The sequence below is a fragment of the Zootoca vivipara genome, chromosome 5, assembly GCF_965207765.1.
Source record: "Zootoca vivipara chromosome 5, rZooViv2.hap1.1, whole genome shotgun sequence".
Taxonomy (NCBI): Eukaryota; Metazoa; Chordata; class Lepidosauria; order Squamata; family Lacertidae; genus Zootoca; species Zootoca vivipara.
In genome coordinates, this window is record NC_142588.1 from 64,484,010 (window position 1) to 64,501,112 (window position 17,103).

Below are 17,103 nucleotides of genomic sequence, written 5' to 3' on the forward strand. Positions count from 1 at the left end.
CCCCTTGATCCACAGGTATCCACAGGGAAGATCAGCCTGGCTCAAACTGGATATAAATACCTCCTCATTCCATTCTGTCCCTGGATAAATAATCCCCTTCCTCTGCATTTTCCATTCACTCTCCTTGTGTGGCAGAGAGTCTCTCTCTCTCTTTTAATTGATGTGAGCCATTTGGGAGACAATTATTGACTGGAAAGTGGGGTGCAAAAAATAAATAATAAATCGATAAACCATCCTGGGAAATCTTGTCCCATTTTGTATATTTTTACTGATCTGTAAGTTGTTCTTGGAGTCCCATCTGAAGAGATGGGTGAAACAGGCTTCAATAACTAAAGAATAAATAAGTGCATTGATTTTATCCCCAATGCATATGCAGGAAAATGGCAGTCCATTGCAATGAACGCATAAGCAAAACCCCATTAGGAGAAACTCTGCCAACAGCAGCAACTGCCCCCATCATCATAGGCTGGGGTCCACTTAAGCCAGCTCCTCAAATATAACAGTTCCAGAGAAAAGACTTGATCACTCTTTATGTGATTCTGCCATTTAAGCTAAGCAAGTCTGGACTCAGCAATGCATTTTATGTACAGTTCTGGTACAATATGCTTAGCAGTCAAAGTGAATATCAAACTTCACAGAGAATCCTTTTTTAAAAACAAAAAATTCTGCATATTTATATAAAAATGAAATCACACATAATTCAGGTTTTATCAGCTTTAATCTGAACTTCTACATGATGATGATGATGATGCTCATTCAGACTCAACTATTGCTTTTTAAAATATCACATATGCAACAAAACCCACTACAGAGCTCCAATGAGACATGGCTAGATGTTGGCCATGGGCTCCTTTCTAGGTGTTAAGGAATAACAAGGTTTTTGTGCACTAGCAGGGTTGTAAGTTGGTCCATCCATTCTATTCGACCCTCTTGGCCTCTGGGTTCAGGGTCATTACTGTACCTTCTTAAATACTTGCTTACATTTGACGCCACAAGCTCTTATTTCCTGAAAAAGAAAAGTCAATGCTTAAATGCTACTTCTTCAAACACTGTGTTCTTCATACACGAACACTGATGTCTTCCTCAGAATCAAATAGTATTCATAGGCAAACAGAAATAGCTGAATGATTACATTGGGAGTGTGTGCCCCTTTCACAAACATAAAAGCTTACCTGGGCACATTTTAAAATATTTTATCAGTATGAATGAAGATATTACCTATCCAGATAACAAGACACTTCATTCTACTCTTTTATATCTATGTGGCTCATCCTCCCTCCTTTCTCTCATTGCACCTCAGTAGGCTGAGAAGGGCCTTTGGCAATGGCAATGTGGGCTGGGTAGGAACATATGGGAGAGGCTTTTTATCAGGTACTGGGGCTCCAAGCTGGTTTTTAAACTTAAAAATCAGCACCTCGGTCCTGGAAACAAAAGCAGAACCCAGTGCAGGCAGGCAAAGAGCAGCACAGTATGATCAAACCAGAAGTGGATTTAGGGGAGTGCCACTGTTTCGCCTGCACTGGGCACCGGAATTATGTTGTAGAATGGAAGGTGAGAGGTTGGGGGGCGCTGAATTTTGGTGTCACACAGGGCGCCACTGAAATTTGAGACCCCAAGGTCTGCAACTGATCAAAGGGCTTTTAAGAATCCAGCAGCCATTTTGTGCACTAGTTGAAGCTTCCAACATATACACTCCAAAGCCCTTTAGACTAAAGGAAGCATTCTGGAGGTGTTTCTAGAATCTCTTAACCTTTAACCTGAGTAGTCCCCATAGAGAATAGGATATTAGCACCTAAAAGGAGAGGTGGGGGGAAGGAATTGAGATGCCTTTGATTTATTAGAAAAGATCAAACTTGCATTTTTAAGGGAGATACTTTTGTACAAAGTTAATGCTATTTTATAAGATAACACTATATATATTTTTTTAATGACCTGGATGCTATGGGCATGATTTCCTCAGTCTAAAGAAGAACTTTTGATATCACTTCATAGAAAATATTAATCTAGTTGAGGAAAATCCATTCCTAGGGTGAGTGACCTAAAGCAGGTGAGTGATCTGAATGGAACTGGAAGAGGGAAGAAAGTGCACTTTAGATTTCAAAAAGTACCAGAAACTGAGACAGACTGAATGGAAGTGATTCAACAAATGAAAAAAATACTGGCACACATTCTGTTCATTTTTTGTGTCAATGGATTTGATAAAGGACTAAATGCAGCCAGGATGTGTGATCTCCCAACAAAGGGCCATCTATTAAAGAGAAGGGGACATCACAATTCAGAAGAAACTAAGGAATGACTTGACAGCAGCAGAAAAATAAAGCCTAAAGTGGAATGGGAGTTAACATAAGATGTGTGTGTTTTAATTAACTAAAAAAATGCTGACTTGGAAAATAATCTGCCTGGAAAGAATGGTGAATAAATGCCAAAAGCTTATGGCAGATCACTTAATAGACGTTATAAAAGGATCAATTAATTAACATTTGGAAGATTGTCTGAAGTTCAATAGGACCATAAAATTATTATTGAAGCATCATAGAATAATTTTTATGGTGCTCGAATGCCCTACATATTCAGAAAGTCTCAAAGATACAAGCATGTGAAAATGAGATATCCAAATGCATTAATAACACAACAGGGGTATTTATTTATTTATTTGAGGAGGGGAGGAAAGATGAATGATGCTTTCAGAAGCAGGTAAGAGAAGTGATAATTTAACCTGTCACAAAGCATAAATAAAATACAAACAATAGAGGATTAGGATTTGGCAGTTTAGAAATATCTATATCTATCTATCGTCTATCTATCTGTCTGTCTATCTATCTATCTATCTATCTAATCTAATCTAATCTATCTATCATCTATCTATCCCCCCAGTCAAACCCCTGATGTGCATAACTAGTTGAAAGTAGATGTGAATTTGGTCAGTAACTAATGCTGTAGTCCACTTATGTTTGAGTAAACTCCATTAACTCAAAGGGATTCATATCTGACACACAGATGGGACTGTAGAGGTACTCTTGGAGAGTAGAGTAAGGCTTGGAAACCCAAGGATCTAAGTGGCTTGCCGGCAAATCATGTTACCAGAGACTCCACTCCCAACACACCCCTCTTTTGTATACTAACATATATACACAAAACACCCCTAGTTACTGCTCCTTAACTATGGTCTCATGAGGAAGTTACAGCTCTGGTGGTGGAAAAATATTTGCCAAGTAGACACATTATGTGACCCATGAGAGCAGCAAAATAACAAGAATGTGGAACAGTGATGGGAAAAAATCAGGCCAAATCTTTATTGACTACAGCAGGCAGGGCAAGGGTTAGCATGGTGTTGGGTCCCAGGATCAGTTCATCATTCCACAAGCCCCATGTTGATGGAATGGATCTGCCGGGTTTGGACCTCCCCAAACCTGTTCTGTGCAAGTTAGCCAGTGTTGAACCTTGCCATGGTGCAAGCCAAGCAAGCAAGGTCTCACTGGGTGACCATGGTGCAGATTTCTACCAGGCAGATACCCCAACCCGAGCTTGGGAGTGCCATGATTAGTTATGTCCTCAGGCTCCTTATGGGGACCCCCCCTGTACTATGTTGATCCTGCTCAATGCCATTTCCGCCCTCATACAAACAATGTTCTTTGCCTAACAAAGAAATATCCCTTTCCAGCCCTGTCAACCAGCGACCCAGAATTGCTCAGTGAAGGTGCTAACCTGAGGGTGGGCAGGCAGGAAGTTCTCAAGGCAAAATGGCCCTGAGTTCCAGGGGAAGCACCCTTATTAAGGCATTCCCCTCTCCTTTGCAAGGGGGCTCATGGGACGGCTTTTTCCCATGAGCCCACCACACAAACAGGATACTGGGCTAAACCTTGGCCTCTATTTTGCTGCAATCTATGGGTCACAGCACTGCCAGGCAAAAGTGTCCTGTGCTTATGGGGCACGGAGCGAAGCCTACAGTAGGCAAGGTAAAGTAGGGCTCCCTAAGTGAGTGCAGCACCATATTACAAACAGATGGAGACACTGAAACCAATTCCCTATTCTTTATTTAGGAACACCCTCTGCAATAGACACACCAGTTATTTCCCCCCATGTAGTGATAATGGCTGCAGTCCTGGCAATGCTTTAATCAAAACAAACTACATATTTGCCAGAGGATTATCATGAAGATTCTTTCAGGAATGACTTCTACAGAAAATTAGTAGACGGGGAACGCTATCACATTTTTTTTTTAAAAAAATGTGTGAAATTATGTGCGTCATTATTATCACCATACATCTTTATATTACTATAATGGTTGAACTAAACTTCCTGTTAAATGTGTGTGTGCACTGACATTTTAAAGTGCCTTATCTTTTACTTTTAAAACAACAGCTTCATGGGGGCTCAATCCAGATTGGCACCACAGGAAAGGTCAACTCTTCAATGTGCTCCTGGTAAAAATGGTCACTGCCAGCTGTTACTCATCCCGAGTAGAAAGCTGACATTGGCCTGATCATCACAATACATTATTATCAATACCTAGTTTGCCCCTAAGGATGAGATCCTAATTTCACTTAAGTCCCATATAATTAGGAAACTGTAAATGTATGGGGACAGCAGGAATAAGTGCACTAGTGTCCACTGTCTGAAGTGTGCGTGGACCCTGGACTTTATAACTTTATAAGCAGCAGAGGGAGCAGAAATAGCCTGCTTCTCCAGCTGCCCTCCCAAATTACAATGCCTGCACAGAGCCTCTCTTGGAAGCACATGCCATTAGAATCAATAGGACCGGCTTCCAATTAAATATTCCTAGGATTAGAGTATTGGCGTTGAAATTGTTGTCTCATTTTACAGAAGGCGAAGAAGTTGAAAGTTATGCAATAAAGGCTGCAGTGAGATTCAGAGACATGTCTCCAAGTTCCAACCCAACTCTCTCTCTCTCTCTTTTACTACCGTAAATACTTTCATTGTAAGTATTGCTTGTATAAATTCGCTTTTCCAAACCCCAATTTGAATATACTAACGAATTTAATTTGAATGTATCAAAATAACACATTCTAACTAAGAATACAAAGAATACAAGATGTGTAAGTATTAATTTCTAATATGTTTGGTTTAGATATCTGTTCTTAATAATGTGTATAACTGAAATCAGTATTCTATTTTTGTTGTTAGTGAATTTGCAAAATTAACAAGAAAACACTGTGGCCTAAGCCTAAATAAGAAACTGTACTTTCACTGTAAGTATTGCTTGTACAAATTCATTTGTCCAAACACCTATTTAGATATTTTGTTTAAATACTAACGAACTTAACTTGAATGTATTAAAATAACAGAAAGAAGATACCACTGAAGAAGCCCAATATTGGGCGAAACAGGTCTTAAACGCCGGCAACCTGTCTGTTGCGTCGTTGCTGATCCACCTTGTATCGCCTGTACTTTGTGTTTACCTTATTTCCTATTAGAATCAATAGGACCAGCTTCCAATTAAATATTCCTAGGATTAGAGTATTGGCGTTGAAATTGTTGTCTCATTTTACAGAAGGCGAAGAAGTTGAAAGTTATGCAATAAAGGCTGCAGTGAGATTCAGAGACATGTCTCCAAGTTCCAACCCAACTATCTCTCTCTCTCTCTTTTACTACTGTTCGTCCTGTTGGCTTTGATGGAAATTCAAACTTGAAAGCTCCATCCATCTACAATCTCAATGGCTCACCTGGATGTTTACCAAGTTAGCATCCTAAACAAATGGTGAAGTGCATTTAGTAGGCAGTAAGTTCTCAAGAGGGCTATAAACAACACGGTACTTGAAAAAGCAGCAGCAATAAACTTTATTAGGTCCTACTATCTCAGAAAGTCAGAAATAATGGTTAGAAAGAAGATAATACTTTCAAAATGGAATTGCTCTCTTTCATTTCCTAAGCTATAAAAAAATTCTAGTCTTAAAAAGAAAAGGAAATAGCTCCCTCCACTTATGACATGTGCTTTGGGATGCAAATATCTTCCCCATCTACACACCATTTTGTATCACAGAGTGAGTCAAGGGCACTTCTATTACATGCTTTCTCCTGTGTAAACAGATCAAAGCAATTTGAGAGTTAATATGAATTTCGAATGCTGCTATTTATGATGGGGACACGTAAGAGATTATTGCCTTAGAAGTAAATCAAACACAATGCCAATGCTTAATTACTCCAGAGTTAGCCAGCATAATGCACAAGCAAATTGCAGATTATTGCATATAGCCATATGAACAAATAAAGACTTTGGGGAGTGGAGAGAGGTGAGGGAAATATATCTGAAACATTGCATGTCCTTACCAAGTGCATTTCGTCCCCTTCAATCCACTGGGTCCAGCCACGGCCTTCTTTTTCTCCTTTCTGTACACAAAGAAGTTTATCTCCATCCCACATCACACAGGTCTAGTAAAATGCATTAAAAAAAATGTATGATGGTAACTTTTAAATTCATCAGCTAAAACCCAGTTGGGGTCAATATTGAATGGAGGAGCAATATTATTATTATTATTATTATTATTATTATTATTATTATTATTATTATTATTATTATTGCAGCTTCTTCCATAAGAAGGCAACTGGCATATTTCCTAATGAACCAAGAATGAGGGAGATAGACTGGTGTAGCCTTCCAATTGAGAGATTCATTAGTGCCTAACCTGCTTATCCCAGCAGATCTTGCTAAAGGATTTCTCCCTTTGCAGAATGATACCTGAAACCCAATGGAATGGGAAACACATCACCCTGAATAGACTATTATTTAATCTATTTATTATTATTTATATTGTAGCCTTATCAGCTAGTAAAGGGTCCTTTAGTTGCCCCAAGCAGGACAGAGATAGTCAAAACGACACCGGGGGTTCAGTTTCAGAGAAAGAGCTTTAATCTCTATATAGAGAGACTCCTGGTGACCCATGTTTCACGACAGGAGTAAAGCAACACAAATTGCAAAGCTTTTTTATACCCTTCTTTTGGGCTCTTTCCCCATCCTCTGTAAGAGTGCGTACGCAAGGGGGTCACGCATGCAAGGGGGTGTGCACATCTTCCTGTGTCCAGTTGTTCTCATAAACACATATTACGCCATGTGTGTAAACACATGCTGACTAATGCTGCCCCGGTGCTTGCCTCAAGCAGCCTTGGCTTATCTTGCCTGTTCTGCGCATCAGACTGCACGTCAGACAAAGCCAGCCATCATCCAGCCTTGAGCTGGGCATCCTGTTCCTTTTTGCTTTGCCCTTTGACACACTTTGGTGCAGAGACACAGAAGCACTGAAAGCATTCTAAACAAGACATCCCAGGGCTACAGCCATACAGTCAGAATTCATACAATGCAAGCAATGCAAACTATAGGATCCGATTTGGCTCAATAATACAATTAGCAAATCACTCCTCCACAATATGATTTTTATGTTGTATAGATTATTTTATTTTGCATTGTTCTTTTTATTTTAGTAGAGTTAGCTAAACTATTTAAAAGAGGAACATCTTTGGTTGAGGGAGATAGACAGTGGAAGGTGAGGAGGGAAAACTAAGGGGAACTGTTGGATATTGAAATGTGAAAATATTGAATAAACTATTAAAAATACCCATCAATTTGGTTTCTCCGATTTCTGTTGTTTTTTTTACACAGTAGATATACTTGGGTTAAAAGAAGGGGAGTTTTAAAAACAATCCACAGTGAGAAAAACACATCGTAAAAGCTAAGGAATCATAAACTCCACTATAGTTCAGCTCCTGTCTGTATGCATAACCTGTCGACTTGATAGGGCGTGGAAAGGATAGACTTGGTCAACAAATGATGTGCTGCATTATAGAATTCACACAGCTTATGCTAATCGGAGCTAGTTTAACAGAAGTCAGCGGAATTACACATGCATTTAGCACAGATGTAGCCAGGAAAAAAAAGTTGTGCCTGTCTAATGCCCAGTTCAAAAGCAGGAAATAACTAGATTCATTACAAGCACTTTGATCATTCCTCACTACCACGGATTCTGTTGACAAGGCACAAGCAGCTTTTTTCAACCAGCAGGAGGAGCCGCTGTTCAGCATTTCCAATCTTTGGCTACAAAGCCAATTGACCTTGGGAAAATGCAGCGGTTTTTATCGTTCCTTTTTACCAATCTTTCTTTCAAGTGATTTAGCATGGCTTCAGAAAGACAGAAGGCAAGGGACTTCTTAACCCAGCATTCTCATAATCGATGCTTTCCAGTAACCCATTTCCCCCCACCCCCGATCTTTGGGAAGCGTATGACTGTAGTAAGGGATGTTTTTTTGGCTCTTTTATTAATACTGTGTCTACTTCCCCAGACAGTTCAAATAAGGCACACACCATGCTAAATGCAACACGATCTCCATTCACTTCGGTAAGATTTGCACAGGGCTGTACAAACCCTGGTAACAAAGGACCAACGCCTGACTGAATATTCCCCGTGTCCTTTCCCACTCCCTCCCAAACACAAGACATTGGATTCAGACCAGCCAGTCCCCAAATATATAGATAGAAACGCTTACTCCTGTGATAACATAAATGGTAAGCCTGCAGCCCATTATCTGGCTAGTTAGTTCAAAAGAAAGTGATGAGTGAAGATCTACACCACGAACAAGGGGGAAATAAAGATGTAGTAGCAGCACTTCCTACGAGACCAGCAGTGTCTCCTATTGACCAAGAGGCCACTGCAGAAGTGGCATTGGGTGGGCAGATCTGGCCTCCAAGGGGTGTGCTGCAGTTGTTGCTGCTACCGCAGCAGCAGCAGCAGAGGATAATTCTGTGCTGCCCCTGCAGATCCTGTATTTTAGAATTTCTGTTTTGTTGGAAGCCGCCCAGAGTGGCTGGGGGAACCCGGCCAGATGGGCGGGGTATAAATAATAAATTATTATTATTATTATCCTGCTGCCTGAGGTGATCACCTCCCATTGCCTCCCTATATTGGGTGGGCCGGCCCTGCAGGGTGAGGTGATCCAAGTGAGAGAAGGGCTGCCCAACCATTGGTTGGTGAACTTCCTTGGAATCAACTGTGCTGTTGATGGAAGAGGAGAACATGCCTTGGGATCGAAGCACCTGAACTTCCTGCTGATTCTATTTGAATGCTACTGCTTTAATAGACTTTGAAATTATTTCAAAACCAATGTTTTGATTTTTAGATGCGTTTGTTTCGTTGGTTAGTGTCTTTGGTTAGTTCCTGAAAAGAAGAAGAAGAGTTTGGATTTGATATCCCACTTTATCACTACCCTAAGGAGTCTCAAAGTGGCTAACATTCTCCTTTCCCTTCCTCCCCCACAACAAACACTCTGTGAGGTGGGTGGGTCTGAGAGACTTCAAAGAAGTGTGACTCGCCCAAGGTCACCCAGCAGCTGCATGTGGAGGAGCGGAGACGCAAACCCGGTTCCCCAGATTACGAGTCTACCACTCTTAACCACTACACCACACTGGCTAAAAGCGAAAAGGTTTTTAGCTAGCTAGCTAAATGTGGACATCTTTTTTCTTATTCTTCTGATTAATGGAGGAGACTGATCTCTGATAGGATTAGTAGGAAAAGTTAAATTAAGAGGCAGGCTGTCCTCATTGTGTTAGCTGGGTATAATGTGGATATAACATACAGTGGCACCTCTAGTTGCAGAAACGATCCATTCCAGGGTGCCATTTGCACCCCGAAAAGTCCGCAACTAGAGAAGCGCTTCTGTGCAAGCGTGGAGCGCGATAGAGTGCTTCTGCCCACGCACACTCGGCGAAACCCAGATGTATACACGTCTGGGTTTGCTGCGTCCACAAGCTGAAAAGACGCAACATGAACCTAACGCAACACGAGGTATGACTGTATTAGGATTTATAGAAGGTTTTAAATGGATTTAGCATACTTTTACCATCTGGCCTGAAGGAATGGTTTGAACCGATGGTGACCTGCTGTGACCTCAAAAATGTTTTGAGAATAAAAGTGCCTAGCACTTTTCCTTTCCTTTGAATCCTTTGATAAATGTAAATATGAATCCTATAAATGTTTCCTCTCTTCCACGTTCACATTGCCTCTATAAACATAGATCTGACAACCTGAATTTGCTGAAGCAACATGTACATCCACCCTAAGTCAGATGTGTATAATATTTTAACACCACCCAAATTTCATGAGACCTCTTTCACCAACTGCAGGAAAGTGAGGAATCATGAGTGCCTTTGTTTCTTATCTTAACACAGGGGTCCCCAGACTTACCGAGCGGCGGGCCGGTGCCGCGCCGACCGCGCGGTGGGCCGGACGGCAGGGGAGTGCGCGCGCAGCGGGCCGGAGGGCGGGGGAGTGCGCGCCCGTGCGCATGCGCACACGCACACGGGCGGAAAAAAAACCGGCGAAAATCGCTTGTGCGCATGCGTATGGGCCTCCCCCGACCCGGAAGTGCACCAGAAATGATCTCTTCCGGGTCGGGAGAGGCCCGTACGCATGCGCACAAAGGATTTTCGGCGATTTTTTGCCGATTTTTTAGATCGCCGCTGCGCCGCGCGCCGTGAGAGCGGGCGGCGGCAGCGGGCGGCGGGGGTCGTCGCGGGCCGGATTGGAAGGCCGATTGGGCCGCATCCGGCCCGGGGGCCGTAGTTTGGGGACCCCTGTCTTAACACTTCTACTGTAATGTGCAACAGGAAAACACATATATTTAAGCTACAGTGGTACCTCGGTTTACAAACACAATTGGTTCTGGAAATCTGTACTTAACCTGAAGCATACTTAACCTGAAGCGAACTTTCCCACTGAATGTAATGGAAAGTGGATTAATCTGTTCCAGACAGTCCATGGAGTACTTAAATTGAAGCGTACTTAACCTGAAGCTTTCACATTGAAAGTAATGGAAAGTGGATTAATCAGTCCCAGATGGGTCCGCAGAGTACTCAACCTGAAGCATACTTAACCCGAGGTATGAGTGTAATTGGTTCCGGAAGTCCATACTTAACCTGAAGCGTACTTAACCTGAAGCAAACTTTCCCATTGAAAGTAATGGAAAGTGGATTAATCCATTCCAGACAGGTCCGTGGAGTACTTAAACTGAAAATACTGAAACCCGCCCTGTGGCACCCGCCCTGTGGAACGCCCTCCCAGCAGATGTCAAGGCAATAAGCAACTATTTTACATTTAGAAGACAACTGAAGGCGGCCCTGTTTAGGGAAGTTTTAAATGTTTGATGCTGTACTGTTTTAAATATTCGGTTGGAAGCCGCCCAGAATGGCTGGGGAAACCCAGCCAGATGGGTGGGGTATAAATAATAAATTATTATTATTATTATTATTATTATTAAACCGAGGCGTACTTAAACCGAGGTCTGACTGTATTTCTATACTGGGAGTTCACGCTTCCCTCCCCAGTCCCATGGAGGAGACGTGCAATGTGCTCTTTTGTACATTACAGTGGATGGAAAAGCACAAGTCATTGACACCCCCTGTACAGTGGTACCTCAGTTTACAAACACAATTGGTTCCGGAAGTCTGTACTTAACCTGAAGCGTACTTAACCTGAAGCAAACTTTCACATTGAAAGTAATGGAAAGTGGATTAATCAGTCCCAGACGGGTCCGCGGAGTACTTAATCTGAAAATACTCAAACCGAGGTGTACTTAAACTGAGATATGACTGTATTTGCAAAAGAGCCCTGGAAAGCATTGAAACACTGTAATGTTACTGAAGTTCACTAATGAATTCAGAAACATTTAAATCTCAGATTAAATGTTTAGGGAAGGCAGTCTTCCTTTCTTTTGCAATCCACATATCCTGGAGCTATGGTGTGGGGGAGAGAGTCCTACTGGAGTTTACGCATAGGAAAGAAAATGTTTTGGTTACCCCACGCCCAGGGAAACTTCATTATGCATTATTCTTTGCTAACTAGAATGTTTTGCATGGTGGCTCCTAGCTGGAAGATGAGCATTTCCTTTAAAATGTAATTTAGTTTCATAGCTTCTAGTACTAATACTGCTGGTTCCATTTCCAATTGCGCATGAAACGTACTAAATCTTCCCTGTTGAAATTCATTCTCTTAAAATAAACATGCTTCTTTAAATTATTATAAGTGTTTCCCAGTGGCGCTCAGCATCAACAACATAAGGGACCAGAACGCTGCCTATGGGAAAAGAACAGGCAAGGATAACTGTGCACAGCAGGCATAGAGAATTCCCTAGAAGGCAACATGTGTTCACCCTGGAGATAACACCTGTCTTGAAAGCTGAACAACTCTCCCCGTTTCTAAACTTTGAGCGGATACACTTCTCATCCCTTAGAGTATACCACTTAGAAAACAAAACAGCTTGTTAACAAAAGACACCATGGGAGTGAAATATCAACCAGTACTTGGTGCTGCTGTCAGGATGCTAGATATAAATTCTCTGATGGAAGACAGATCTCACAACTCCTTTAGCTACAGTTTCCTGATAGAATTATCTGCTGCATGGGCACTGCAGTTATCCCTGGCCAAGTGTGATTCCTTTGCCCGCTGTGGGTTTTACATTAAAACATGTTGAAAACCAAACAGTTAAAGGCAAACTGAGGCAGTAGCAGCCATGGAAGGAACTCTGTATGTGAACACACACACACACCACCACCACCAACAACAACAACACAAAGGCAACAAGAAGTGGCCCCAACAAATTGGTGGTATCTCAGCTCAGTGTTCCTGGATGAAAAGGATTATTTTAGATCAATTTCCATTTGGATTCAGGCCTGGTTATGAAATTAAGATAGCTGTTGTTGCCTTGGTTCATCTATGGTGAAAACTACATCTTGGAGGCTTTCAGGGCCATCAGTGTGGGTATCCTTTTGGACTGGCTAGTAGCCTGGCACTTGGAGGCAGCATTATACAGTGGTCTCAGTCATTCTTGGATGGATGCCTCCAGAAGGTGGTGATGGGGGAAGTCCTGTTAGATTGCTTGGCCATTGTCCCTCATGGCTCCATCTTGCTCCCCGTGCTATTTAACATCTATATGAAACTGCTTGGTGAGGTTGCCCAGGATTGCAGAGCTCTTTGTCATTAATATGCTGACTTACTTTGTCCACTGTAAATATGCTGCAGGTCAATTGGTTGTCTTTTAAAATCATTTTAGTTGATGCATTTTATCCCTCTTGATGTACTGTTTTTGACTGTTTTATTGTCTTTAACTTCTTTTTTGCTGCTGCTAGCCACCTTGAGCATCATTTGGTAGGATACAAAGCTAACAAACAAATTTGGAAGGAGACATTACCGGAGACCTATGGTGTGTTTTGTGTATGTGTATAACATTTAGGTTTCTTTGCCAATATAAAGCTGAGCATAGATTAAGACACACAGCATAGCACTTCCACAAGTGGCATTTCCCCTGCCCCTGCATCAGTTCTCCACAGAGAGACACTCCTTCCTTCACAGATGCTTGCAGCTAGAGGTGAAGGAATCTGTCAGTACCTGTTTCGCATTTGGTTTGACTACTGCAATGCCCTTTAACTTAGGGCTTCCCTTGAATTTTGTCTGAAAGCTGCAGCTAGTGCAAAACATTACTGAATGGTTGCTGTTTGGGGCAACCTCTCACTAACATCTCCGTTGAAAGGGGTGCACTGACTGCCAATTTGCTACCATGCTAGATTCAAGGTATTGCTACTGCTGTATCACACCCAATGCAGTTCTGCAGCAGGGTATCTAGAAGCTGTTCCCCTTACATCCCTTCACGTTCACATGATGGTGGTGCCGCACAACCCAGTGTGAAAGCATACTGTGACTTGAAGCATGATTTTAACTGTTTTATAGGCTGGTTCTGTATACTTCTTGCATATTCTCTGAATGGAGAGTGGTTTATAACCCATAACCTGTAGGAAAATTTCAGTCTAGCTTAGACCAGTCTGCTTCGTTTCAAACAGATCTTGTATAACAAGAGAAATGTGCATATGGGTTTTCATGCAGACTTATTGAGATCCACCCCTCCACCCACTTGAAGAAAAATCAGCCAGACATCTTGAGGCATTACCGGTAGCTAGAAATCCCCCTAACAAAAGAAAGTTATGACCAGGAACTGCCGGCCATGCCCACATAATACATAATGTTAGGATACTGTGAAATAGTATGCCCTTTCCAAGCACTTAATCAGCTTAACTTAACTAATGTGACTAAACTAAGAATTTGATGGTGTAGGACCGTTTGTGCTTGATTGACTCCAGTTAAAGCTAACATTGGTTTTGACAGAGAATCGTGCATGCTGTTACATTTCTCGTCTTCCATTTTAAAACAGTATGTAGAAAAGTAACTGGAAAAAAGGACACAGACAGTTATTTTTTAAGATCAGACTACTCAGAAATAAGCATTTTTGTGTTTTTATATTGAAAACCACCCTGTGGTTTCAGGGAATTTTCAGGGAATTTTAAATGTTTGATGCTGTATTTTGTTGAAAGCAGCCCAGAGTGGCTGGGGCATTGGGGCAATCCAGTCAGATGGGTGGAGTAAAATGAATGAATGAATGGTGATAATTCTAAAGTTTGACATGTGCCTATGCATGCACACGAAAGTATCCATTTTCTGCCAAGTTTCCTTACAACCATTTCCTCAAAATACATGCATGGAGAGGCAATGTTGGAAATGCTAAGGGGCAAGCTGCGTATGCTGTGCGATCTGATAGCACATTTCCTTGCTTTCCCCACTTCTTGAATTTCAACTAAATGCCAAATCATTGCAAGTTATGAGCAGGATAGGAATGGATTGTAGTGGATTGTCTGCAACCCATATTGCTTTGGCACTCACTACAGGGAAGAAAAAGAAAGTCCACTTGTATCTCACTATTGTGGAGGAACAAATCAATTTTATGGCATTCCTGTTTGTCTCAATGGCTTGTGGGCTGCGTGTGACAAGGTCTATAATTCTATCATGAGGATGCTAAAAAGATGCACCTGGGCTAGAAAGACCACATTAGCTAGGCCAGGCATGATTAAGGACCTAGATACAGACCGTGTACACGAAAAAAGGCTCACAATAATAATTTTCTGTCCCCCCCCCCTTTTTTGGCATATCAGCATTCTGAGACATTCCTCCCTTTTAAACCGTATTGTGTGGGTTCATCGGTGAACTGTAGCATGGTGACTCTTTTAAAAGCCTTTGGAAACATGACAGTCTGAATGAAGAATAGGTTTGAAAAAACATGTAATTGGATAAAAAAGCAGAATGCTTCAAAACACTTTTCAGACACATTTTGCAGCCTGCTGCAGATATGGAGGAGGGGGGTGGGACTCTTTATAGCACACATGCTGTACATGATTTGATCTTTAAAGCGTTAAACAGTGTACGATCTGGGGATCCTTGGTGGCACCAAAAATCGCAGACTTCCCAGACACGTTCACTTGGTGCCTTCTTTGCCATTTTTTAAAAGGTGCCAGATGAAATCTACCCTGTTCTTTAAGCTGATATCCTTTTTAGGCTGTAATTCAGAGGTGGGAGCCTGATTTGGACAATGCACTGGATCCTTCCCTTCCCTATCCGTCATGGGTCAAATTTGACAGGTGAGTTGGGCTACCTACTTGTGAATCATCTGATGTCCGGTGATAATAGACAGGACTTCAAAGCCCTAAACAGGGCAAAGAGGGAATTTGGTTCTGCAGCCAATCCAGCCGACTTGATGTCAGATATATGCTGTCGGATATATGGTAGGAGGCATGGTTTGGGGGCAAATGGCCTCACAAGCTCAATTTGACAGTGACCCATGGGGTGGAGATTCCTCATCCTTGCTGTATTTCCATGCACCCTTACTTGAGCCATTAAATGCAACAGGGCTGACTTCAAATTTATTTGTTGTTATTTAAAACTGGGAATTTGCTCTCTTATCATACCGTTTTATCTGCCTATTCATTTATTGAGTTGCATTTTTATATACTGGAAATGACTGGAGGCCATCTTCTTGATGAAAGGAGGGGTGTAACATGCTATCAATCAATAGACAACCAAGACAAGGCTTATGAGAAGATACAAATTTGATGAACTACTGCATAAAGCATGCAGTTCCAATTTGCTGAGCAGATTGCTAGCCTAGTGCTGTGCTGTCTCCCTTGGGGTTTTTTCAAAAATATATTTGCTCCCTATGAAAGAGATCTTTTTTTCTGCATCTTTTATGGGGAGTAATAGAACTTTGCCCCCCCCCAAAAAAACCCACCACCCAAAACATGAGTGTTTGTGTGTTGCATTTATCTTGTAAACTTAACAAGGTGGCCAAAGGGGTATTTCTTTAACTTTTCCAAGTTACCACTACGGTAGTACCTATAGAGCAGAGACGTAAAAACACGTAAAAATCTGTTTGCAATTTATATACAACATGACTGAAGTATAATGTATATATGTAACTCAGCCACGTGCCCAGTGTGGTATCAATGAGAACTGTGACATATAATACTAATGATGAACTTTCCTCCAAACAGAGTATAACTCATTCCCCCCTTTTTATTTTAATGGTAGCAATTTGTTTTACTCACTTTTCTGTCAATCTAATAGGAATATAATTAGTGGAATCTGCGACTCCTTTATAGAACTCCTTTGTAGGCATAGATACTTTTACTGCCCACTGCATGGCTGTCTCCTCCGGGCTCCTGACAGTAAGTAAATTGTCACCAGCTTATGTATGCTTGAAAGCACCAGCTCCATGCAAATTAGAATTCACAATAAATGCAAATTACAGCAGTTATGATATTGCTTTCAATGCAAGTTAACTTTTAATTTCAGCAATTAGTAGAAACAAAACAAAGCTGCTGTCTAGATCATTTGTATTCCCCTTAGTGAACTTGACTAGGCCAGTAAGCTAAAGCCAGCCATATTGACTTAAGGTCAGGAATATGGATGTCTGCAGCTTACCAAAGTATTCATCAAAATAATTGCTTTATCAGAAAGCAATGTATTTTTTGCCTTATGATCTACATGCAAGAGCTTTGGAAACATTTATTTACAGAGCATCAATGCCGGACTCGCAGGTTAAGTACCACACCTGATCTATTTGACTGCTTAAAATATTGCACTTCTGGTTGAAAGACAACAATATGGAACAAAACAGTATGTCTTCTTGAGAGATAACAAAAGGCTACTCCCCTTAGCAGGTTTCATTTTGTACCATCCAAGCTTTTATCAAAAACTTGTTATTGGTTTCCCTTTCTATAGG

The 17,103-nt window shown here is 41.5% G+C and overlaps 1 protein-coding gene across 1 annotated transcript in view; it reads right to left on the reverse strand.

Annotated features, from left to right (window-relative positions):
• Window positions 1-699: 699 nt before the first annotated feature.
• Window positions 700-17,103, reverse strand: part of RBP1 (retinol binding protein 1) — a 38,677-nt gene continuing 22,273 nt past the window's right edge. Inside the window, exons 3-4 of the mRNA XM_088670818.1 lie at window positions 6,289-6,390; window positions 700-1,006 (exon numbers count right to left, since the gene is read on the reverse strand). Of these exons, the coding sequence (XP_088526944.1) occupies window positions 953-1,006; window positions 6,289-6,390 (156 nt within the window). The 3' untranslated portion in view covers window positions 700-952. The remainder of the gene's footprint in view (window positions 1,007-6,288; window positions 6,391-17,103) is intronic.